Source organism: Tiliqua scincoides, chromosome 1, assembly GCF_035046505.1.
Source record: "Tiliqua scincoides isolate rTilSci1 chromosome 1, rTilSci1.hap2, whole genome shotgun sequence".
In the NCBI taxonomy this organism is placed as follows: Eukaryota; Metazoa; Chordata; class Lepidosauria; order Squamata; family Scincidae; genus Tiliqua; species Tiliqua scincoides.
Window position 1 is genome coordinate 13,085,748 of NC_089821.1, and position 26,103 is coordinate 13,111,850.

Here is a 26,103-nt window from a genome sequence, read left to right on the forward strand (position 1 = left end):
TGCAACAGTTGAGCTCACAGAAAGCAGATTTATCTTCATTCCAGAGGCTCATCAGAGTTCATTAATCTTCTTTAATCTGGTTGTTAAAAACTTTAATATGATAAAATCATAAAATCCAATTTCTTTTCCAGACATTTGTCATTTGAATAATCACATATGCCCATGATTTGTGCAGCTGTCTGCCACAGCTTGAGAACTGACACCAGTATGAAAAATTTATCCCAGAGCATTTTCTAAGTCACATGCAAAGAGACTCAGAAAGAGAAAAGTGATAGTCAGCTTGCCACCTCTTTTCCTGCTTTTAACAGCTATTTGCTATTAATAGTGTATTGCATTTCTGTTGAAATAGCACAAAATTTTACAAATTTGTGTACACATGAATAGTTCATATTCATCACTGTGGCACTGATTGCAGGCACAACAAGAGCAGCTTTCCTGGCAAGGAGAAATCTGAGAGCTTGCATATCTCCCTGGTTGTGAGACTGAGCTATGAATCAGGACCTCTTCCCCTCAAATCTTGCCTCTACTGTAAACTCACTAGGGCTGCAATCCTATACACCAGTGGTTCTCAAAGTGTGGGTCACAACCCACAATTGGAACCCAAAACTGGGCCATTCCCCCTTAAGGGAAGTGGCTCAGGAATGGGCCCCCAGCAGCACTGCAGCGATTGCATCTCCACTTACCTGGGGATGTCCAGCAGCCTCCCAGGGAGGTCCCAGAGGCTTACAGCCACCTCCACAACCCTCTGCATGGCTGCAACAAGCTATGTTCTGCTCTTGGAGCTCACGTGTGGTTTGCAAGCTTCCAGGCTCCCATGGGAAGCTTCAGTACATTCTCAGGTAGGTGGGAATGTCCTTAGGTTCCAACAGTGCCATCCCCCTGCTCCTGCCCTGCCCTGCCACTACAACAACTCACAGCAGTCCCAACATCTGAGTAGGACTTTGGGAACTGCTGCTATACATGCTTACCTTATACATGCTTACCTGAGTCCCATTGAACTCAGTGGGACTTACTTCTGAATTGACATGCAAAGGATCATACTGTCTTCCTTTCCAGGGATCATTATAAGAATTACAAGATAATGTAGAGGTAGGGAGGAGGCAGAACAGGGGCAAGGAGGTGGGCAGAACAGGGGCAGGGAGGGGGCACAATAGGGGGCAGGGAGGCTGCAGGAGGACTAGGTCTGGTGGTGATGGCATGCACCAAATCCTGTCCTGGGCAGCCTCCCCACCCCTCTTCCCTCTTCAAACTTGCGCCAGCAAAATCACTGAAACAGGTTCAAGGAGACCCACTGTAGACTGAGAGGCTTACAGAAGTGTACAGGGATTTAAATTCCCTTTCCCCTTCAAAGCCCCCTGATCTGCTCCTCTCCTTGTTCTGCCAGATTCCCAGTCCAAGCACCTCCTGGAGAATTATGCCCACATTTAGCTAATTAGCTCCCCTTCTTTCCTCAAAAATGACCCTGGTTCTGCCCTGCAGTACTGCTGGACCCCACCACCAGGGTAGCTCACCTGTTTAACCTACAGAGGTCCTCCTTCCTGCCAGCAGCCTCCCACCACTACAGCAGCCCCTTGGTTCTCAGCAGGTCTTGGGCACAGCAGACCAACACCAGTCTTAGTGTCTCCAGTAGTTTCTGCTCCAGCAGCTTCCAAAATCCATTCACACATCAGTCCATTAATCCAATCTGTCCTTCCTCAAGCTTGCCTCCTTCTGCTACCCACACCAAACTTTCCCTTCATCAGATGCTTTTATGCCTGAGGGCCCTAATGCCTTCAAGTGGCTGTAGCTGTGCAGCACACTTTGCTGGATGCCCAGGCCTTACCCTTAAAGGGGCCACTGCTGACACCATAAGAACATAAGAACAGCCCCACTGGATCAGGCCATAGGCCCATCTAGTCCAGCTTCCTGTATCTCACAGCGGCCCACCAAATGCCTCAGGGAGCACACCAGATAACAAGAGACCTCATCCTGGTGCCCTCCCTTGCATCTGGCATTCTGACAAAGCACATTTCTAAAATCAGGAGGTTGCGCATACACATCATTGCTTGTACCCTGTAATGGATTTTTCCTCCAGAAACTTGTCCAATCCCCTTTTAAAGGCGTCTAGGTTAGACGCCAGCACCACATCCTGTGGCAAGGAGTTCCACAGACTGACCACACGCTGAGTAAAGAAATATTTTCTTTTGTCTGTCCTAACCCGCCCAACACTCAATTTTAGTGGATGTCCCCTGGTTCTGGTATTATGTGAGAGTGTAAAGAGCATCTCCCTATCCACTCTGTCCATCCCCTGCATAATTTTGTATGTCTCAATCATGTCCCCCCTCAGGCATCTCTTTTCTAGGCTGAAGAGGCCCAAACGCCGTAGCCTTTCCTCATAAGGAAAGTGCCCCAGCCCGGTAATCATCTTAGTTGCTCTCTTTTGCACCTTTTCCATTTCCACTATGTCTTTTTTGAGATGTGGCGACCAGAACTGGACACAATACTCCAGGTGTGGCCTTACCATAGATTTGTACAACGGCAATATAATATTAGCAGTTTTGTTCTCAATACCCTTCCTAATGATCCCAAGCATAGAATTGGCCTTCTTCACTGCCGCCGCACATTGGGTCGACACTTTCATCGACCTGTCCACCACCACCCCAAGATCTCTCTCCTGATCTGTCACAGACAGCTCAGAACCCATCAGCCTATATCTAAAGTTTTGATTTTTTGCCCCAATGTGCATGACTTTACACTTACTGACATTGAAGCGCATCTGCCATTTTGCTGCCCATTCTGCCAGTCTGGAGAGATCTTTCTGGAGCTCCTCACAATCACTTCTGGTCTTCACCACTTGGAAAAGTTTGGTGTTGTCCGCAAACTTAGCCACTTCACTGCTCAACCCTGTCTCCAGGTCATTTATGAACAGGTTGAAAAGCACCGGTCCCAGGACAGATCCTTGGGGCACACCACTTTTCACCTCTCTCCATTGTGAAAATTGTCCATTGACACCCACTCTCTGCTTCCTGGCCTCCAACCAGTTCTCAATCCAGGAGAGGACCTGTCCTCTAATTCCCTGACTGTGGAGTTTTTTCAGTAGCCTTTGGTGAGGGACCGTGTCAAACACCTTCTGAAAGTCCAGATATATAATGTACACAGGTTCTCCCAAATCCACATGCCTATTGACCTTTTCAAAGAATTCTATAAGGTTCGTGAGGCAAGACTTACCCTTACAGAAGCCATGCTGACTCTCCCTCAGCAAGGCCTGTTCATCTATGTGTTTTGAGATCCTATCTTTGATGAGGCATTCCACCATCTTACCCGGTATGGATGTTAGGCTGACCGGCCTATAGTTTCCCAGGTTCCCCCTCTTTCCCTTTTTAAAAATAGGCGTGACATTTACTATCCTCCAATCTTCTGGCACAGTGGCCATTTTGAGGGACAAGTTGCACACCTTAGTCAAGAGATCTGCAACTTCATTCTTCAATTCCTTAATAACTCTTGGGTGGATGCCATAAGGCCCGGTGACTTATTGATCTTTAATTTATCAATGAGGTCTGAAACATCTTCTCTTTTAACCTCTATCTGACTTAACTCCTCGGTCAGGAGGGGCCGTTCGGGCAGCGGTATCTGCCCGAGGTCTTCTGCTGTGAAGACAGATGCAAAGAACTCATTTAATTTCTCTGCCATCTCTAAGTCTCCTTTTATCTCCCCTTTCCCTCCCTCACCATCCAGAGGGCCAACCGCTTCTCTGGCGGGTTTCCTGCTTCTAACATATTTGAAGAAGCTTTTATTATTCCCCTTAATGTTGCTGGCCATGCGTTCCTCATAGTCTCGCTTGGCCTCCCGTATCACCTTCTTACATTTCTTTTGCCAAAGTTTATGTTCCTTTTTATTCTCCTCATTAGGGCAAGACTTCCATTTACGGAAGGAAGCTTCCTTGCCCTTCACAGCCTCTCTAACTTGGCTGGCACCCTCCTGGATTTAGTGGAACCCTTCTTTCTTTGCGGTATACACCTCTGCTGGGCCTCTATTACTGTTGTCTTAAGCAGCCTCCATGCACACTGGAGAGATTGGACTCTTTTTACCCTCCCTTTCAACCTCTTTCTAACCAGCCTCCTCATTTGAGGGAAGTCCGCCCGTCGGAAGTCAAGCGTTTTTGTTAGAGATTTGCCTGGTATTCTTCCCCCAACGTGCACGTCAAAATGGATCGCAGCATGATCACTGTTCCCCAATGGCTCAGTAACATTTACATCTCTAACCAGGTCCTGTGTACGGCACAATATTAAATCCAGAGTCACCTGCCCTCTGGTGGGCTCCGTGACTAGCTGCTCTAAGCCACAGTCATTTAGCACGTCAAGAAATCCGGTTTCCTTATCATGACCAGAACACAAATTGACCCAGTCAATATGAGGATAATTGAAGTCCCCCATGATTACAACCCTGTCCCTCCTTGTCACCTCCCTGATCTGTTTCCTCATTTCAAGGTCCCCATCCGATTTCTGGTCTGGAGGACGATAGCACGCCCCCAGTATTACATCACTGCACAAGCCTGGTAATTTAACCCACAGAGATTCTACGGTGGAGTCGGACCCACCTTCAATCTCTACTTTGCTGGATTCTATCCCTTCCTTAACATAAACGGCCACCCCACCTCCAACACGCCCCTGCCTGTCCCTCCTGTAGAGTTTATAGCCCGGGATTGCGGTATCCCACTGATTCTCCGCATTCCACCAGCTTTCTGTTATGCCCACTATGTCAATGTTTTCCTTTGTCACCAGACATTCCAGTTCTCCCACCTTTGCTCGTAGTCTTCGGGCATTCGCATAAAAGCATTTGTACACGGAATGGCCCAGAATGGGCTGCTTATTCGCTCCTTTGTCCACGCATCCTCTCATTGTGCCAAACCATCTATCACATCCCATCATGCTACCTTTCCCAATTTCTTCTCCTACTCTGCCTTTGTCTTGTTGTTGTCTAACCTCCCCATCCTCATCCCATAGGGATGAGGAGTCCCGAACCGGATGCCCCTCGGCTCCTGTCAGCCTTCCCCCAGGGATCAGTTTAAAAGCTGCTCTGCCACCTTTTTAATGTTATGCGCCAGCAGTCTGGTTCCATTCTGGTTCAAGTGGAGCCTGTCCCTCTTGTACAGGCCCCGCTTGTCCCAAAACATTCCCCAGTGCCTAACGAATCTAAACCCCTCCTCCCTACACCACCGTCTCATCCACGCATTGAGACCCCTGATCTCCGCCTGCCTAGCTGGCCCTGCGCGTGGAACAGGTAGCACTTCAGAGAACGCTACCTTTGAGGTCCTGGCTTTCAGCTTCCTGCCTAAAAGCCTAAATTTGGCCTCCAGGACCTCCCAGCTACACTTGCCCAAGTCGTTGGTGCCGACATGCACCACAACCGCTACCTCTCCCCCAGCACTGTCTACCAGCCTGTCGAGACAATAAGTGATGTTCGCAACCACATCTACCTCCTTGCCAGATCTTCCATGATTCCAATACAGTCCTCCACTGGATAAAGCGGCTAATGCAGCAGGGGAAGATGGATAGGACTGGGCTGTTGGAGATTTTTCCCCGTCATATAACATACGCATGACTATGTTTTTATAATGGCTTTTTTAACACTGTTGGTATCAAGTCATGGCTACTGATTCCTCTGATTAGTGTCACATCCCCCTCACTGCCATCTGAATGTGTCACTGAAGATAAGAATACTATAAATTGCTAACAAATATACCTCATTGGCTAAAGACAGTGGTGCTAGAAGATATGGGGAGTACTTCTGTTAAGAGCTTGATCTCCCCCGGGGCAATTGGTATTCTTACCTGCCCAGAAAATGACTAGGAAACATCCTTTTGAAATAACTGCAGCTTTATTAATGCCACTGCTGGAATAACATGAGCAAGTGCGTATACCCATCAATTCCAGAGAAAGAGCACCTCAGGGCTATCCTGACTGGCCTTTAACAGCATGACACAGCTGCAAAACTTAGGGTCAAATCAGATGTGACATTAGCTGTGTATCCACTTATGAGGTCCTGCTTGGGTGAATAACTGTCTGATTCTCTTGTTACATTCTGCATTCTCATGCATGATCTGTCTCTTTCTGCATGACTGCTGTTTGACTGAACAAATTAAAAGAAGACTTGTGTGGTTAAAAAAGGAATGAGACAAAATATGCCTAGTCTGACCATCAGATGAAGCTGCACTAGCCATATAACATTCTTTCCAACTTGGGAAAGAAAACTGGTGTGGAGCAGCAGAGGTAGATGGAAGAGGATGGGGTAGTTTGTTGACATGTGGTGGCAAGGGAAAGGAACTAGCAAAATACAATGGGAGAGATAGTAGTAGTGTGGACTCAGAGCCCAATTCTATGCATGTCTACTCAGAAGTAAGTCCCATTATATTAAATGGAACTTACTCCCAGGTAAGTGTGGATAGGATTGCAGCGTTATTCCCTTGCCTTTGCCTTCTGCTGGTGCACTGGTTGCTGGACTACACTGTCTTGCAACAGAAGTGACTAAAATGAATGGGAAAAGAAATAAATCTGCTTTTGTTGTTGTTTGCAACACCAATGGAGTTTTAAAAGGCAAGTATTGCCATATTTTCACCCCTTCCTAAAGCACTTTTATGCCATGAGAATGGTATAAGGACCAATTACTAGAAGAAACAATAGTAGTTAAAAAGATTTAAGTTTGCAATATAAGTTTGTATATGCCTCCGTTTTACTCCCACAGCCTGGAATGGTTCCGAAGGGAAGGGGGAGGGGCTCCTTGCACACTGCATCAAGGCTCCCTGCAAAACTTAGTGCTTTGCACCCCCTCTAGCTACGCCACAGAGCACATGTACAGATATAATAACCGGACAACATTTAAAGGCCATAAAAGTCCAAAAACTACATCCACTTCCCATGTATAACAACTGCTTGTCATATCACTAACGCAAAGTCTCCACTAAGACCACAGGACTACTCTAACAAGTTGTTGCTTTGGAGCTCTGTTATTGTCCATGTGTGGACAATTCTGAGATTAAAAATCACAGCAGACAGATGGTTATGCATCAAGGGCACTTTAAAGAATAGATCTGATGTTTTAAATGAGACTCTAATGGAATTTTGCAAAAAAATGCAATTTACTTTTGTATGGCAGCCTGGTCTCAGAGATGGAATATGCTCAAAAGAGTAGTTAAGTTTCTTGTTTTAACTGTCTGACTAACTGTTTGACAGTGGAGAGACTGAACTGTACATTATTCAAAGGGCTTTGTTTTTGATCCTATGCAAAGAGACAGCATTTTTTCACTGTGCAACAATTTTATCAGAGGCTCAGTGAATAGATTGGCCAGGAAAACCCTGTGACTCAGAATGCCGAACTTCCATTTGCATCCATTTAATAAAAATGCAACTATTAACAACTTTTTGTAAGCTCCATTAAAATGTAAACATTTGGAAAATAAAGGTATATATGTATTGTTCATATACATCAGTGTTTTCTTGATTATAAGAAATATTAATAAAGCACCATTGCCCCCCTTCAGGATTGCAACCCAACAACCATGGGACAGATTTGCGGAAAGAATCATTGATATAGTTGAACTGGTATTCTCAGTGCTTCTCAGTGTAGTCCAGAGAGGGCAAATATAATTTGTTTTTTTCATTCAGCTTCCAAGAAGCTTTTCTTTTGGGAATTTAGATGTACTTCCCTCAGTGATACAGTCTGTTCTTAAAACACTTACTCATCTTTCTCTGTGGAGATGGAGACTGAAACTGGTAATTGTTGAAGAAAAAAGGGGGGGTGTCCATTAGATGACAGGTTTGTGGAAGAGGTTAAGAAGTTGCAAGAGCTGAAGCAACTAATTATAGTTTGTATGCTGGAGGTGGTGGTAGTCTAAAGGGCATGAATTTTAGAGAACTGGTACCCAAATGTGACTCTGTGAGACACTGTTTTGCAAATACTTTTTATCAATTGAATTTCAAAACTAAGGATGAAGTTGTATGAGAATAAGGGTGCAGTCCTAACCCACTTTCCAGCACCGACATAAGGGCAATACAACTCCAAGGTAAAGGAACAAACATTGCCTAACCTTGAGGAGGTCTCCATGACTGTCCCCCAACTACAGGATGCCGCAAATGCCCCCCTGGCACAGCTATGCCGGTGTTGGAAAGTTGGTTAGCATTGTGCTCTAAATCCCACTGAACACAGTGCAGCTTTCTTTTGAGGAAACATACATAGGACCATGCAGCATGATGGCTAGACTTCACTTTACAGAAGAACAAAGAGGAATATGTTCTATTTGAAAATATGCACTTGTGATTTTCTCTTACTAAAATTTCTTCCCTGTCACAAATGATCATATATATTAACACAGCTGATCAGGGCTAGTTGCTACTACCAGTAGATCTCATGCACATATTTCCACATTCCCTTGTTGTGACGCAAGCAAGCCAGAGAGAGGGACAGCTCCTTAGAAGGAGCAAAACCATGTATTTTGTTATTGGTTCTTAGAGCTTAATTAGATGCGACAGTAGCAGACCTGTTTCCTGAACTGCAGGCCAGTTCCAACTGCATAGAACAGTGGTTCTCACACATTTAGCACCAGGACCCACTTTTTAGAAAGAGAATCTGTTGGGACCCACCAGAAGTGATGTCATGACTGGAAGTGACATCATCAAGCAGGAAAATTTTTCACAATCCTAGGCTGCAATCCTTACCCAGGATTAAGTCCCATTGATTACAGAGGCCAACAAACATTTTGCTTCCTTAAACGTTACACCAATTCCTGAGTATATTTGGGGTGCTGATTCAAAAATGGCATCAGTTTTGCCCTATCATGTCTAGTTTTGGAGACATGGCATAGCCTCTTTAGTGAATGGTTCAAGCAGCTTCCTCATGAGGAAGCTGCTTGAACCATTCACTAATGAGGCTATACTATCTCTCCAAAAATAGACGTGATAGGGCAAAATGGATGCCATTTTTGGAATTGGCACCCCAAATTCATAACAAACCACCATAAAGTTTGGGAAAAACTTTTCTAACCCTCAATTTTGTAGGCCTGTGTTATCATTATTAAAAGAATATACAAAGTTGCTTGTTAAAAGTACAGGTCTGTAACATTTCCCCAAATGCAATCACATACCATGGAAGCATCAAGTCTAATATGTTAAAAATAAAATATTGAAATGAATGGGGACCCATCTGAAATTGGTTCGCAACCCACCTAGTGGGTCCTGACACACAGTTTGAAAAACACTGGCATAGAGAGTGCAGCATAGAGGCTTCGGGTCCCGTTGTAAGAGCAAGATAGGTATGAAACCCTCCATTTGGCTTACAGATTACTTCTCTGCAATCTGTCCCCCAAGACTATTTCCCCCCCGGCTGGGTTCTATTGCCAGAATATCCTGAAGATAGTCTGAATATGAGGGCTCTAAGCTAACCCACCAGCCAATCTTGCAAAATCTTCACTGACCACTGAAATCTTGAAGAGGAAGACTTTATGTCCCTGAGACCTATACAGTCTTTGCTAATAACTGCAGTGTGGATATTATAATAATTCACTAAAGCAGTTAATTTAAAACAAACAAACAAAACCCACAACAGCACATATGGCCAATCCTATCTGTGCAGTATGCAGGCATGGCACCGTGGTCATCAGCAGGTTTCAGCTGGCAGTTGGGGTGGGTTGGGACGGTATGTGGGCGGATCAGGGGCAGGATGTGGATGGATCTTGGTGGCTGTGGCCACCATATTCTGAGCCCCAGTCCCGTGCCCAATGGGGGTTCAGATCTATGCCAGCAAAAGAGGTGGCATGGATCCAAGGAGACCCATAGGGTGGTCCAGAGACTGTAGGTAACTGTACACAAGGTAACTGTAAACATACCTTTTCGACCTGCCTCATCCCAGCTGGCGCACAAGATGCAGCGGACAGTGTGTTGGCAGCCGTGAACCCTATGTGCCAGTGTGGGATTTGATTGGGTCATTAATGTAGTTGCCTTGACCTGTGTCTCTGTTCCACAAAGGAACCCACATTTTGTACTCAGATGGAGGCAAAGAAAACTTTCAAGATGTAGGGAAGCCCCTTTTCTATCTCTCCCCCCCCCCTTACCTTCTGGCTCTGCCTGTCAGTCTGTCCTTCCCTCTGGCTTTACTGCTCACTACTGGCAATGTTCTGGAAGCAGATTCGGTGCTGCTTGTTCTGTGTGGTCCTCCTGAAAAACATGCCATAGACAGAGCTGGAAGCTGGCAGGCAAACCAGCTCCAGGCCAGCTCCAGCACTCTCATATTACAGTCTCCGACCTCCGGGACTGAAGCAAGCTTTAGTGGCAATTAAGGCTGGACTGAAGGTTCCTGGTCTTTCAGGAAATCAGGTGAAGGATTAGAATTCGCAGTTAGCAGGAGAAAATAGGAGAATTATGCTGAAGAAGACAAAAAATGTCCACCTTCAAGGTCAAATTGCAGAGAAAGAACGGTTGTTTCAAGCTGCTAATTATCTTGATGCACAGTTCTCCCTTGAGGGTCACTCTTTGATCATCCTCACACCTCTTTTTTGCCACCTTTCCTTGTGCTACCTCTCAGTATGCTCCTTAACCACAAAATGCACACAGCTTTCTTGTCCTCTCACCTTCTCCAGCCATTCCCAGTAGAGTCGTAACAAGGGCAAAGCCTGAGGAGCACTTGTCCCAGTCGCTATGCCAAAGGACTGCAATTTCAAAGGACTCCATAACTTCTGGGTTCTCCAGAGAAGGACACGGTGCTGGTTGCAGCCACTTCACAATCTGTGGAGGCTCCCACTTGAAGGGGTGCACCTTAAAGGGAAAGCCCCCACAAGAAAAGGAATGGGGGGGCAGCAGCCATAGCACAAAGCAGTCACCGCCAGCACCTCCTCCTTCTCCAGGCGAAACCGGAAATGATGTCACAACTTCACATGGCATTGTGACGTCACTGGCCATGCACCAGGGCCGTTGACAACACCTCTGATTCCCAGCATACCCCCTTGTTGCATAGCCTACTTTTATATCTGTCCAGAGACCAAAGCATGCCATCAACACTATCACTCGTATGGTACCATTCCCAGCATGCATCTTGATCAACACTTTCTGCCTTGCTGCTCCCAAGTTTTCTGCTTGGCTGCTAGCCCAGCTAGAACTCCCTACAGTGAAAGAAGCTGTCAAAGACTGATAAATCCAGCTGGAAAAACCAGAATTTCTCTTTTACTCAGTGTCAAATCAAACCATGATTTCACAGAAAGGCAAAGGAAACACAGGCCCACAGCACCAACACAGCTGTAAAGGAGAAAAGCAACCACAAATTTGCAGATATATGTGCAATTACCAGCAGATCAGTTGGAAAAACTGAATGGCATCCAGTACCTTTTTCTTCTGCTAAGGGCCAAACTACGTAATGCATTAACAATATGATTAACTCTGGTGTTCTTGATTCTCTTCTCTAAAAATCAGCTGATGGGGGGATCCAGACTGTGACTATGGTGTAGGCAACAGGGCTTTGGCCCTTTGCCCCATCATCAACCAGATCTGAATCATTCAGCTCCTCCATGGCCACAGCCAGTCACAGCTATCAAGCTAACAAATGGTTGGTTGGCAACCTTCAGTCTCGAAAGACTATGGTATAAGCCTACAGCACCCGGTATTCCCAGGCGGTCTCCCATCCAAGTACTAACCAGGCCTGACCCTGCTTAGCTTCTGAGATCAGACGAGATTGGGCATGTGCAGGGTAACAGTGACACTCACATTGAGAAATGAGTTGAGGGGAGTGGCAACCAGATGAGGGATGCCTTGCACAATGCTTCCCCCTGCCATCTGCGACCAATGGAGCTGTTCTGAGGATTGGAACATGGTGATCCCGCCAGAGGCGTAGCTACAGGGGGTGGTGTGTTGAGTACTGCAGGTGCTGCAACTTGCTGCAGCATGTGTAAGCAGCCCCTTCCACTCGCCGTCAGAGCCATTCCAGGCAGCAACGGCAATGTTGCAGTGCCTGTAGTACTTACCAACCATGCCACCCTCTGTAGCTACACAACTGCATCCCATCCCCTTAATTTGGTCCTTCCTCCTACAGGCTCTTGAAACAAGGCAGGAAGTCCAGAGCATGACACTGCCAGTATATTCTGTTCTTCCTGCTTTGTATTAAGGGCCCTTGGGAGGAAGGACTGAAATAAGGAGTACACTTGGGGGGGGGGAGGAATTGTGGCCCGATTGTGCTGCTTCAGCCAGCCCTGCTTGTTATTGCTATTTGTCCCGGGAAGGAAACTTTGATTTGTGCCACAGGTTTTTATTTGTATCCTGCTGCTATATGTGTATGCTTTATATATTAGCTGTTTTACTCTACTGGTTTATAATTTGATGTTTTTAGGTGGCTTTTTTTGGTAAATTATTATTATTGATTTATTTTTGATATTCACTTTAGTCTTAAATGAATAGCAGGGTAAAAAAAAATTTTAAACTAAATAAATACCTCTATAAAGGTAACAAGACTCTGCCCTCTCACAGTAATGTGTTTGCTGGTGGTTAGCTGGTCTGACAAAAAAAAGTTAGCATTAACGCTACAAGTGAATTGAAGGCTATTCCTGGGGTTCACTCACCTTTCTCTTCCAAAGGCAGCGATCGGTGCTGGGACTTTCTGGCATTTCTTCCCCCTTGAAAGAACAAAAGATGAAAAACCATAAGACATTATAAAAGCAAATTTGCCTTCCTAGCCCCTCCCCAAAAATCCAGCATACAGGTTGCCTTATCAGCTAACACGCACACAAATACGTGTGATTCCAGGAAAAAGAGGTTTGGATTTTACCAGCATACAACAGATGAAAATATGTACATTTGGGCTAATGGCTAAACGAGACATTACAACAAATGGCTTTGTGTTTTTCAGCTTTTTTGTAAATCACATCCTGGGGTGAGTGGGGCACTGAAATTAATTTTATTTCCTTCAGGCATCATGTGATTTTCTTGTAAGTTACATGTCAAAAAATTTTCAAACCATTGGCAGAAAGAAGCCTGAAGGTTCAAGCCCAAGATAGAAAACATCCAAGAGTTGATTTCTTCACAGCTGATTTAAGCACAAAAATTGTGTCTCCCCTGGTGTGCTTATTGATTTAGCATTAATAAATATCAAATCCCTGGCTGACCTTTCTTACTGGGGGGGCAATCCAATGTGGGTTCCCCATCCTTAGAATCCTCAAACCTGCAGATGAAAAAAGACCAATTCATTTGCGAAGCCGCTGGGGAAAAAATAATAGGCTGACATAGTGTTCTCATCTTAACTTTAGCAAGTGAAAAATGACAGTCTGAATCAGCCCCTTGTCAGGCATGTTGTATATCTGATAAGTAATAGATCAGCCTATAAAATCTTCAGTTTATTGTACACAATAGTGATCTCTGCATGAATGTCCTGTGTCCTGCAACTTAGGGCACAATCCTAACCAGGTCTACTCAGAAGCAAGTCCTATTTTGTTCAATGGGGCTTACTCTCAGGAAAGTGTAGTTAGGATTGCAGCCTTAGCTGTCTTCCTCAAATTTGTCTAATCCCTTTTTAAAGCATGTAAGATAGAGGCCATCAACACAAGTTGGCTGTGAATTGCATAAGTTCATTATGCATTGTACGCAGTAGTACATCTTGCTGGTCACTCTTGATACTTAGGTTATCCTGAGTTCTACGACTATGAATGAAGTAGGGGTGCCTCATGACTACTCCTCGTGTACTCCTCGTGTACTCCTGGACACAAGATGTGGTGATGGCACCTGGCCTAGATGCCTGTAAAAGGCAATTGGACAGATTTATGGAGGAAAAGTCCATCCCAGCTTACAAGCCATGTTGGGTAAATGCAATCTCCTAGTTCTAGAAGTAAGCTATATCTGAATGCCATATGCAATGGAGTACAGGATGCAGGTCTCTTGTTGTCTTGTGTGCTCCATGAGGCATCGGGTGGGCCACTGTGAGATACAGGAAGCTGGACTAGATCGGCCTCTGGTCTGATCCAACAGGGGTCTTCTTAGTGGCCATCACCACTTCTTATGTTCTTATGTTACTAAATAGATACACTGATGCAGGATAACCCCTACTCATCATTTTTGAATGCCTGGGGAGCACTCACTAATAAAAGTAGGATTTATAAACTAGGCTGGCTTTTTGCTATGAATAGAATTTGTGGTGTCTGGGTTTCTGAGACTTTATTTTCTAAATGCCTTGAGATGCTCCATCAGCTGCATAGATTTTGACATTATAATGGATCCTCTGTGGGTCATTGGATCTGAAATAACTATTGAGGCAGACATATTGATGTACTATTCTCCTTCTCTGGCAATCATAAACCACATAAAATCCATAAGCACACACTCCCAAGAGCATAATTAGATATATTGCTTCCCATCAGCTTTCTCACTCCCACTGGACATTGCTTCTACCACTGGCCTTTGGGAGGCTACAGTATGCTGTGTGCTGGAGGAGGGGGTTACTTGGAGAAGACCTACATGCGTTCTGATTTTTCTACATCCCAAGCCCGCCGCCATTCTCCCCTTGCATTCTTGTGGCGTGCCAGCCGCTCGAGGTCAATCTGATCCCGTTCTTTCTTCCATCGCATGTATTCTGACCGTTCTCTCCCAGTCAGAGTGCAGCTCTTGTCCCCGGCGCTCTTCTGGGGAGATTTCCCTCTCTCCTAATTGAAACAAAAGGGAGTCTAATTAATGCAGGAGCGACATCTGGATGCCAAGAACTCAAATAAAGGATTGGATGACTGTGGCATTCTTAATCTTTGTTGTACTGCAAACCATTCTGGTTTGCTAACTGTTACCCTGCACATGCCTGATCTCGTCTGATCTCAGAAGCTAAGCAGGGTCAGGCTTGGTTAGTACTTGGATGGGAGACCGCCTGGGAATACTGGGTGCTATAGGCTTATACCATAGTCTTTTGAGACTGAAGGTTGCCAATGTTCTGCCAAATATCCCAATTCCCTTCTAATGCCCGCTTTTTGGCTAATTAACACCCTCCTTTTCCAGGAACAACAGCTGCAGTGTGCAATGGAATGAACACAGAACTCCTTATCTATAGCAAATAACAAGAATTTATTGCTACAAACACAGACACTCCCTGCAAGTCCTCTTGTCCAGAGGCTTTCCCTCCCCAAAACTCCACTTAACTACAGGGGTAACGTCTGAAGCCTCCAGTCCAAGTCCAATCTGGTCTCCAAAACACAGTCCAGTCTTCTGCAGTAGAGTTTCTCCTCTCCAGCAGTGTGTCTCCTCCAGCAGGGTCCTGGCAGTCCACTCTTCCTATAGGTCTGGGTCAGGTAGCCCTCTTGGTCAGTGTCCAGCTTCCGGCTGGGTCAGCATCCTGCTTGGCCAGCCCTTGGTTCCTTCTGAAGCTGCCTTTTATCCTGCAGCCCCTTGTTAAATCCAAATTCAACTCAGCTGTGAGAAGTCCAAGTTAGGCTCAGCTGAGCCATCTCTTCAGTCCATTCAAAGTCTCATCAAGGTCAAATGAAGCTCAGGTGTCCATCAGAGTCTCCATTGGCCTTGATTTATTACAGCTGTGGAGTCAGCCCTGCCCATCCCAGAGCTGTCAAACAGCTGTCAAAACATGCGATCACTGTCAACACCACATCATCCACCTGATGATCTTCTGATCTTCCATTACAGCCAACCAGTTCTGTGCAGAAAATCACGTTTTCTTATGTTCTAGCACCCTAAGCCCTGCTTCAACAGCTTTTGAATTAAAACTCCTTCAGCACTCAAATGTAAAGATACTGACTACTCAAGATAAAATGAAAGGGGAAGAAATGGAAGCAGCAAGTAGGACCTGCTAGGCTTGTGCATACTCCGTGTCACCAAAACATCTGTCAGTCAGGAAGTTGCTACTGAGGACTAGTTCAATCAGCCCTAATTAGTTGTCTCTTGGCCGATGCTTCTGAAGCTGCTCTTTAGCTGGGACCGAGTGACGTGCATGGTGGCCATAAGTGTGACCACAGCACTTTCATATCCGATACAATGTCAATAAAGCAAAACGGATTCCTCAGAAGTCCTCAGTGGCCGCGTGTGGCCAGTGTGAGCACCTTTGGGAAGCCAAGGTTTTAATGAACAGTGACCACTAGTCCCGCTACATCTCTCTTTGCTGAAGACAGGCGGAGCCAGGAGCTACAGTTCATTGACTGTTCTTTTCATGGTTTAGAAAGATGGGTGAAAAATGAGTTGTGATGCCTGAAGGAATACCTGTTCCCAGGTCCAGCCTTTAAGATATGCAAGATATTGCAGCATTTGCAAACACAGGCACTTGCATCTATGTTGCCATCACTGCTCCAACAGGCTCTGATGGCAAGTGGGAGGGGGCGCTTACATTGCAGCACCTGCTGCACTTACTGTGCCAACCCCCCCCCCCCGGGCTATGCTACTGCCCCACCTTCAGACTTTGGGCAAGTGGGAAGAAGGCCTTCTCTGTGGTGGTGCCCCACTCATGGAATGCTCTCCCCAGACATATTTGTACAGCATCCACATCACTGTTTTTTTCAAAGTGCCAACTTAGAAATGCTTTACCAACCCAGCACTTAATGGCTAAGCAGTTGTTACCCTGCTGTTCTGTTGCTGTACAGCTGCTGCTATTTATTGCTGCTATTTTGGATGCTATTTTGGTCTGCTGATATTTTGGACTTGTTAGATTGCTTACATCTCACACTGTTTTTCCTGATGTTGTTTTAATGGAGATTTGTTGCCAGTGGATTTTTTTTTATTGGAAACCGCCTTGAAGAGTATACAGTTGAGAGATGGAATACAGAACTGAAACCAACCGTTTTAATCAACTGCATAGTTTCATCCCCTAATTTCCTGTTTAGATATTCTTATCCACCACAAAAATATCTTTCTTTAATAAGCCGAGGGCCTTGGGTATCTACATTTTTTTTATTTCTTATATTATGGTAAATTAACTGAGTGACGGCCCAGTTCTACCTGGGCTGGCATCACAGTGTCTCTTCCACTGGTGATGACTGCCATAAAGCAGTTTAAGGTGCTCTGGCAGTGCAGCACTCAGCACACTGCTGGGGATGCTGACATGAAGGCCGGAGCTATCCCACTGGCACCAGCAGATCCAGAGTCACCTGCCACAGAAGGTAAGGTGGCGGGGGAGGTGGGAGAGGGTGGAATGAGGGAGGGCGAAACAACACAGTGATGGGGGCAGACAGAGAATGGGTGGATTGAGACCAGGAAGGAGGTGGGTTTTGCGCACCCACAGAATCCTAACCCTCTTCCCAAACCAGATACTGTGGTGCAGGTTCACATTGACCTGCACCAGCTATTTAGCCAACACACATCTGAGTGGATTCCCCATGCTGCAGGCACTTACCCCCAAGTAAGGGGGCAATTGTTAGGAGACCTCCATAATTGCCCCTTGCAGAATGCAGTGGTAACCATTTTGGTGCCACTGCATCAGCAGGAAGGGGGAAATGGATTGGGCGTGGGCAGCATCTCAAATGCCAGAAGCTAAGGGAATTCCCTGGGATGGATATACCAAGGGCCTAACTGTTTTGGGAAGCCAAGAACTCAGGTGCTAAAAAAAAAGATGGTCTTGTTTTTGGCCTGCGTTACCCACATGTCCCATTCATACAGCCTATGTTCATGTTTACGCAACCAAAGAAATTTATCTGGGATTCAGATAAATCCTGAAAAATGTAATGGCAGAATCAGGGTCTCTGTGTGGGTATTTACTGTTGGATTAATAAACCTTTTTGAAAGCACACATTTCAGAGATGGTGAATGTAAATGACTCATTGTCCACTTACGATACTTACGCACCACCCACCATTCTTGTAAGTGTATGTGCACTGATTTCCCCCCTTTCATTTTCAGAGCGCTGTTCATTGTCAGGACTCCTGTCTGTTTTTCATTTCTTGGTCTCATCTCTGGCCATTCTAGGATGCATATGCCAGTTCCAGTTTTTTTTTATAAATGCCATTACTTTTCATTCAAACATTAAAAAAAAAAATCTTACATTTTAAGATTTTAAAAATAATAATTATTATTATTATAAAATAATTATAAAATATTATAAAATATAAAATATAATTATATTTTATATATATTATTATATATAATATAATTTATATATATTTATATATAATTATATATATATAAATAAAATAATAATAATAAAATAAAAATAAAAATAATAAAAATAATAATAAAAAATAAAAATAAAATAAGAAAAATCTTACTTTTAACCACGTCTTTACCACTACCTATATTGGCAAAGGCAGGAGCTTCATGGCACAGCCATGGCTGCCATCTCCTGGTAATCCATCCTGTGATGCAGCGTCAGATTTTTGGTGCCAGATCAATGAAATTCTTTATTTAATTTGCTCAGGATTTCCAGCAAACCATTTTTACAGCTCAAATCTATCTCCCCCGCCCCCCACCCCCGCTGATGCAGGTGCATCAAAACAGCTCATGCTGCATCTTGCAGGGGGGGGAGGCAGTCCCGGTGGTTTGCTCTGGGTAAGGCTCTGTGATGTGAAGAGGTCAATTCAGACCTGCACCAATGAAATCGCTGGGTAGGTTCACATGGGCAACAAGTTGTTGGCATCCTTCAGTCTCGGAAGACTATGGTATCGCACTCTGAATGGTGGTTCTGGAACAGAGTGTCCTCTCCAGTGCGCGAAGCCTGGGTAAAGTAGGTATGGAGGATAGACTGTTTCCCATGCAGCAAATCCCCCCTCTCCACGTCACTGAAATGGTCCAATGGAAAGGCAGAGGCCAATACAGTTGGTTCCAGCAGTGTTGCAGGAGTTGCCAGAACATGACTGTGTTCGGCCATGAACTGCCTTAGGGACTCTGGCTCCAGATTTTGCCTCGAGGTTGACTCCTAAAGCCTTTTCCTTAAGTGGATGTAGCCACAAGGCAGTGGAGGTTTGGGATCAGAGTTTACCTTCTCTCAGATGAGCTGCCTTCCCAGGCTAACGAGTCCCATCTAACTGGTGGCTGTTTAGTCGCCTCTTATGACAAGTACAGCCAAACGGAGGGCCTATTCTTATCCCCAGCCCCCAGGGGAACAAGTAGCTGGGCAACAAGTAGTTCAGAATAAAGATGAATGTGCTCAAGAGACAAGCCAACAGCACAGCAAGAGTTCCATGTGATCCTCTGGAGGTGGTCACCAAGCAGCAACTTCCTAATGTCACTCAGGTCCCATAGCGGAGAGCAGACTATACACAAGCCCTATGACAAGGGTGTCAAACATAAGACCCGGGGGCCTGATGTAGCCTCCGGAAGCTCTTTATCTGGCCCTCGGGCTCTCCCAGCACCAAGGGGAGAGCTAGGCTAAGGTGTCACTGGGCTGAGGTGTCACTGCAGAAAAGGCAGCCCACATGATAATTGGGCTCTCCTATATCTTGAAAATATGATCAAGATCTGCATATTTTCTCTTCTGTCATTTACAGCTGAGTTCCCAAGTGAGAAAAAAGTGCTGGTCATGGCCTACTTAGAACCCAATCCTGAACTCGGCGCTCCTGCTTTCCACCAGAGCACACTGTTGCAAACGTGCTGTAAGGTATGTCTGTGAGGCTTATCACCTGGCCAGCCTCCATGCTAGCCCACCGGCGCTGGGATAGAGCTGGGTGGGCGCGCCCATCCTCTGCTGCTCAGTGGTCTCACGGTCCACTGAGCCACGGCACCATAATTGGGGGTGAGGATGGGGGTGGGGAGGAGGCGTTCCAGGGAGGGGGGAGGCAGGCGGAGGGCGGAGAGAGGGTGGGGAGGTGAGAAAAGGGCAGGCGGGAGGCGTGCCAGGGTGAGGGAGGGAGGCGGGTCCCATGGAGCTCCACTCCACCGGATCCAAGGCATTCATGTGGGGCTCAGCGCCCTACAGGAATGCTTTTACCTAAAGTGAGTAGCCCCATTGCGGGGCTGCTTCCGTTACCCAAGGGAAGGGGACGAAAGCCCCTTCTCCCGAGGCACCACCCGCAGCAGGTTGAGGTGTGCAAGATGCGGCGGCAGCCATTCTCAGTGCCGCTGCAGCCGCACCTTGGGCAGCTGAGGATTGGGCTGTTAATGACCTCACTTTGTGCTTAAGCCATTTCTGCTCAACGTTGCATATACGCAACAGGGACCAAATGTGTACACCTGTGGGCTGGGCAAAAATGGGTTAATGACATCACTCCCGGTCCTCAGCAGGCGTCATGAATGTTATTTGGCCTGCTGTATGAAATGAGTTTGACACTCCTGCCCTACGACATTCATTGTGGGTAATTCACTGTACAGTATTCCATCTGTCTCTCCCGCAAAGATGGCCACCCCCACCCTTCGTCCAAACAGGAGTTAATCTCCTTGGCATTTCACTGCATTTCAAAATAGACTGGAGGAAAATTAGAGACCAAGAAACCTGTTGCCAAGGAGACACACCTGTGTGGGTGGGCACGGGATGGAAGGAACAACAACTCTTTACTTCTGAACCAAAGGGAGTCAAGGGCCTGGCAAACCCATCAACATGTGGGAAGAGGAATGCGAGGCTAGGACTTGCATGGCGAGAGGCCGGAAAAACCCCGCAGTGCTTGCCAGGCCTCCGTGCTTCTCGCTGCAAAGGCGGGCTGGTTGAAGACACCCACCAAATAGCCCTCCTCCTCATTGTTGCCCATGACTGTACATGTCCCCCCCACCCAGCCTTGGCAGTTCAATGCTTAAAAACGAGAATAAGACTCTCTCTCTCTCTCTCTTTCTCTCTCTCTCTCTCTCTCTCTGTGTCCAATAAATGATGAGGACACTGGAATATGAGTTGGATGAAATGTATGACTAGCAAGAGAAACCGTCCGGGGTAGCTATGAAGGGTAGCAGCAGCCCAGTTGGGGACTCTTAAATATTGGTTTACAAGTTCATGTGATTTGGCTGGGATAAGCATTAATTACCTTCACTTTGATGACTTAAAAGACAGAGATCAACTCTCAAATGTTGATACCGAATCTATGCTATCTTTATTAATTCATGGGGCATTGAAGAGGCAGATTAGGCCCAATCACGTTGAGGCATTATGGACATATCTGTACGATTTCCCCTACCCAAATCAATAGCAGCACTCCCTCCCTCCCTCCCTCCTTCCCTCCCTCCATCTGTGTGTGTGTGTGTGTGTGTGTGTGTGTGTGTTCCTGTCACCCGGTGTGGAAGGCCTGTGCGTCACCCCATGCAGTGGGCAGGGCAACGCCCCAGGTGGTGGGTGTGGTGCTGTACCATCGCCCAGCCCCCACTTGTTTTTTGGCTGTACCTTTTGGTAGAACACAGATATTTCAATACGGTTTGTTTCATTGCATTCGGCATGAAATTACGCATTGATTGATATATACGTAACATGATGGGATTATTCCTCCAAACTCTGATTTCAGTGATTTTGAAAACTTGTAGAGTCTCACACACACACCCCCGTGTCAACTTACTAACACCTTATTGCAGCAGTTCTCAAACTTTTAGCACTGGGACCCACTTTTTAGAATGACAATCTGTCCAGGACCCATTGGAAGTGATGTCATGGCCAGAAGTGACATCATCAAGCAAATTAAAATAAATAATTATAAATAATTAAATTAAAATAAAAGAAATAATTAAATAATGAGGAGCCAGTTCTGTTCCACCAAGTGAATCTACTCTGAAGTAAGTCCTATTGTGGTCAATGGGGCTTACTCTCAGGAAAGTGTGGGTGGGATTGCAGCCTGTGAACCCAATCCTATGCTTGTCTACTCAGAAGTAAGTCCCATAGTGGTCAATGGAGCTTATTCTGTAGTCTTCCTGCAATAACAACCCCCCCAAAAAGAATCAGTGAGATTTCCAACCCTCCCAGTGCCCAGTTTAAAGTTCTTCTGTTTCAGGCATATCAAGATATAGACCCTCCTGGCTTCATAAGTGCAAAATAGAAAACTTTCCCCTTACCAGTTCAAGCCTCTTTTTTGTCCTTTCTAGTGGGGGGGGGGGAGGCTGCCTTCTGGAGCATTCATTGTGCTCCAGTTCCATCGGATTGGGACCCTTCTGGTGGCCTCACATTCCCCTTTGCCTGACCTGACCAAAAGGCAAAGCACATCTGCCTACTCATGAGTAAACGCGACCACGTGGCTGAGTTTGCTTTCCATAGAGCTCAACAGACTGCAGGAGGGAGGGAGGGACTTCCTTCTCAGGTGTTTTGGGGGCTGCATTCATTGGATCAGGACCATTCTGATGTCCTTGGAGTCCTCTCAACCTGCCCTTTCTGACAGACTAAGGCAAGTTCGCCTACTCACAAGTAAACGTAGCCATGTGACTTCGTTTCCGGCTCAATAGACGCAGCTGGGAGGGAGGCAGGGACCTCCTCCCTTTTGTGTTTTTAGGGGCTGTACTCATTGGATTGGGACCAGTCTGGTGTTGTTGGATTCCTCTCAGCCTGCCTTTTCTGATGGACTATGGCAAGTACACCTACTCATGAGTAAACGCACAATACGGCTCACTTTCACTTTCCATAGGGATCCATGCATTTTTTCCTTCCGGTTTTTTGGCCATAACTTTTGAACGAAACGAGCAATTTCCATTCTGTTTTTTCATTGCGTTCCGCTGGACATTCCGCATCCAACAGTGTATGGCATGACATGGTAGCTCCTAAAACCGCAATGTTAGCACGTCCTCCCCCAGGGCACGTCACACCCCCCCGGCGCATCACCCGGTGCGGCCCGCACCCCCCGCACTCCCCTAGCGACGCCAGTGCCCCCCACCCCCAATTTCTTGTGGCTGCTTGTTTTGCAAAAAGGAAACTTCAGGAGATGCAATCATAAATCTCCCGCATCTCATCTAATTTGACCCTAGGAGAAAATATTAAACTGTAATATTATGGGACATGAGTGGGAGTACATATTCACACAAGAAACCAAGGCAAAATCACCTTAAAGTGATATGCAAACAGCATAGCTTATTAGTTATATTCAATACAAAATGATAACAGCTAGATTAAGCAATAGCAGGGCTAATAGCAAGGCTAATGATTGTCATATTTGATGGCCATTCAGTATTGATTCTATTGGAAATGCATAATAATGGTAATTAAGGAAATACATAGACAAGGCCTCTCACAGAACACTTTCATTATCCTATCAGGTAATATTTTTTTTAAAAAAACACTGTTAGACAGGAAAATTCAGAACTAGTGCTTAATATGTTAACTACAGAAATAATTGAATTGCCTTCAAGTGGAAAATGGGAATTCTGAATTCTGAAGAGCAGATAAAGCAAACAAGTGAAGGACCAAGTTATTGAGGGTGAAGCTGACTAATTGAATAAAATGCAAGCAAGAGAGATAAAGAAGGAATGTCTTTATAAAGTTATTTGAATGTGCTGGTTTCCTTTTAAATAAGAGATGGTCAAAATAATACATTAAAAATTGTGTGTGTGTATTACACAAACTCATGTGTGGATTGAGTTTTTCTGTAAGCAAATAAATATTTATTTGCATTCTGTAAATTTGTAAATGTATTAATTTACAAGTAATAAATACAATTATAATATAAATATAATAATATATTTTATAACATAAATATATTCTTTCTAGACTATTTTTTAAAAAGTTTTTGTAAAATCTAGGTGAGCCTGATAGAGAGTCATTTTTTAAGTGGGTCCCAGTGCTAAAAAGTTGGAGAACCACTGCACTAGCCCATCGAGTCACATATCTTTGGGGCAGCATAGGCAGGCTTTTGCTTCCTGCCCAGAAAGTGAACAGCAGGCATTCTCAATCAGTAGCCAGCTCACAGCAAAGATAAGAAGCTGTTTACCATCCGGCCTGGGGCTCAGCTCAGCTTGGCTGCAGCTGTGCTTTCAGGCCCACAAGGGGGTAAACTCTAGCAGCCTTGTGGTGCGCCCTAAGCTGCAGCTGGGACTGAGGCTATGGAACTCATCTGTGTCCTCCTAATGAATCACATCACCAGGGAAGGGAGGCTATTTAATTTGTGCTGTTAATTAAGAGTGCTTGCTGGCTCCCCAGTGGGGAGCTGGGCGTTCCTTCCAGGTCTATTCTGAACAGCTAGCGAGCCACGGCAGAAACGTAGCCAGAGGGGGTGGCATGGTAAGAATGGCAGGTGCTGCAATGCGCCGTGTAAGTGGCCCTTCCCCTTGTCAATGGAGCCATTCAGAGCAGCTAGAGCAATGCCTTCGTATTGCCGTCGCTGCCCCGAATGGCTCAGGCGGTGAGGGGCCGCTTACACAGCGCGTTGTGGCGCCTGTCATACTTACCATATCACCCCTCCCCGGTTACACTACTGAGCCACAACCACTGCAAAACTACCACCTTACATTTGGAGCAAGACGTATTTTTCCTCAACTGTACCAGCACTTAGCAGCCTCCAAACCCCCACACCCTTCCTCACTTCAAGATCTTACTATAGCTGTGAGAATGAATCACATGTGGCAGATCTGACTAGTCACACGGTTTGATGGAGCAGTGGAAGGCACCAGAAAAATTGCACAGAACAGACTCAGTACAGCCTGTTTGTTCTCCTGTCAGTGACTGGTGAATGCATCCTAAGCCTTTTAAACCTCAAATGCAATGGTTCCGCCTTTACTCCAAACAAAGCAGGTCCCTCCAGGCATCTTGGCATGGGCAACTGAAAGAACTGGACTTGGCAAGCAACTTCCCTGTCTCTCCTTGGGTTATGTGACAACCTGGCAAGGATGCCTAAGGTCACACTGAGGTTAGTGCACCCTCTGGTGGCCTGTGTCCTGAACAGCACTGTGACGGCATTCCTTCCACTGACTAAAATAAGATTAGCATTGCACCAGACTGAGAGCAATCAGTAATCTTTTTGGCCTCCCGCCTTTGGCCTCTGCCAGCTCCTTCTGTGTCCGCAAGATCCAAAATTGTGGTTTGAGTGGTGGCAAGCAAAATGGATGCTTCTGTGCAGGGTGAAGAGCAGATAAACTATTTACATCAGCTTTTAAACTGGACTTAATGTTAATATCCCTATTCATCCAGGCTTCTCTGACATTGGAGAGGACTTCTGTACTACTAGAAAAGCTATGACTGACACATGAGTACCAGTGCCATCTGGTGAATCAGAGCACATGGCTTTCTCCTTCCTACAGAGATAGCTGAAGCTCTGCTAGCTACTGCGTACCAGTACTCTCTTCCTATATGCACATGCACATAGAAATGCATGCACATACCATACCGAGCCAAAAGTATGGATTATTTTCATGAACATTTTAAGCAGTATCACAAATTATACCACCTTCCAGGGTTTTTCATTGATAGCTTTGGAAAAAATTGCCTGTTCAGGAAGACCTGCCTTCATACTGAATTGACTTCAATTCCCCCTCCCCTGCATGGTTATCCCTTAACTATATTTGATTGGCTACTGGGTGGAATGATATATCATTATGTGAACCCTGCTTGGCTGGGATCACCTAGGTGACTGATCAAAGCACTGACATTACTCACTATAGTAAGTTGATACCGATATTGACTTACTATATCAACTTACAGTTGATAATGTTTGTCCTGAGTGATGTGATTACATAGCCAAAGTTAATTGGCTATGCAGGTGCAATTGGCTATGCAAGTTAATTGGCTATGCAAGTCTAGGCCTGGTCACTTACCTGTAAAACTCTGTGCCCATTTCTTGCCAACTGCCCCCCCATCTTGGTCAGTCCTGTCGTAATTGCGTTTTTTTAATCCTTGTTTCTTTTTTTGACTTGTTTACCCAGACCTTTATTAATCTCATTTTCATTTTAAATGATAATCTGTTTCAGTTTACTAGGGGAGAAAGTGGGTTAGCCACACTTCCCCTAGACAAGCGATTTTCAACCTTTTTCATCTCGTGGCACACTGACAAGGCATCAAAATTGTCAAGACACACCATTAGGTTTTAGACAATTGACAAGGCACACCATGCTGCCAGTGGGGGGCTCACATCCCCATTGACCCTACTAATAAATTATCTTCCCCCAAAGTCTTGTGGCACACCTGTGGACCACTCGCGGCACACTGGTGTGCCTTGGCACAGTGGTTGAAAATGGTTGCCCTAGACAAACCAGTTCTTGCTATTGCTTTGCTTTTTGCTTTTGCGTAAGTGAGGAAAATCCAGATGTTGGGAATCTTTTATAGATGAGGGAAGGAGGTTTGGCTTTCCCCACCTTGGTGATGGTA

General features: G+C 45.6%; 1 protein-coding gene and 2 pseudogenes across 2 annotated transcripts in view; 1 reads left to right on the forward strand and 2 right to left on the reverse strand.

The window, feature by feature from the left end:
- The window catches only part of CCDC9B (coiled-coil domain containing 9B), a 68,690-nt gene that overhangs the window by 9,884 nt on the left and 32,703 nt on the right, over positions 1-26,103 (reverse strand). For both annotated transcript variants that reach the window (XM_066634190.1, XM_066634199.1), the window contains exons 7-10: positions 14,457-14,641; positions 13,115-13,170; positions 12,572-12,625; positions 10,082-10,184 (exon numbers count right to left, since the gene is read on the reverse strand). In XM_066634190.1, coding sequence (XP_066490287.1) covers positions 10,082-10,184; positions 12,572-12,625; positions 13,115-13,170; positions 14,457-14,641 — 398 coding nt within the window. The remainder of the gene's footprint in view (positions 1-10,081; positions 10,185-12,571; positions 12,626-13,114; positions 13,171-14,456; positions 14,642-26,103) is intronic.
- Positions 11,605-11,723, reverse strand: LOC136637923 (5S ribosomal RNA; annotated as a pseudogene).
- On the forward strand, positions 14,765-14,878 carry LOC136637898 (5S ribosomal RNA; annotated as a pseudogene).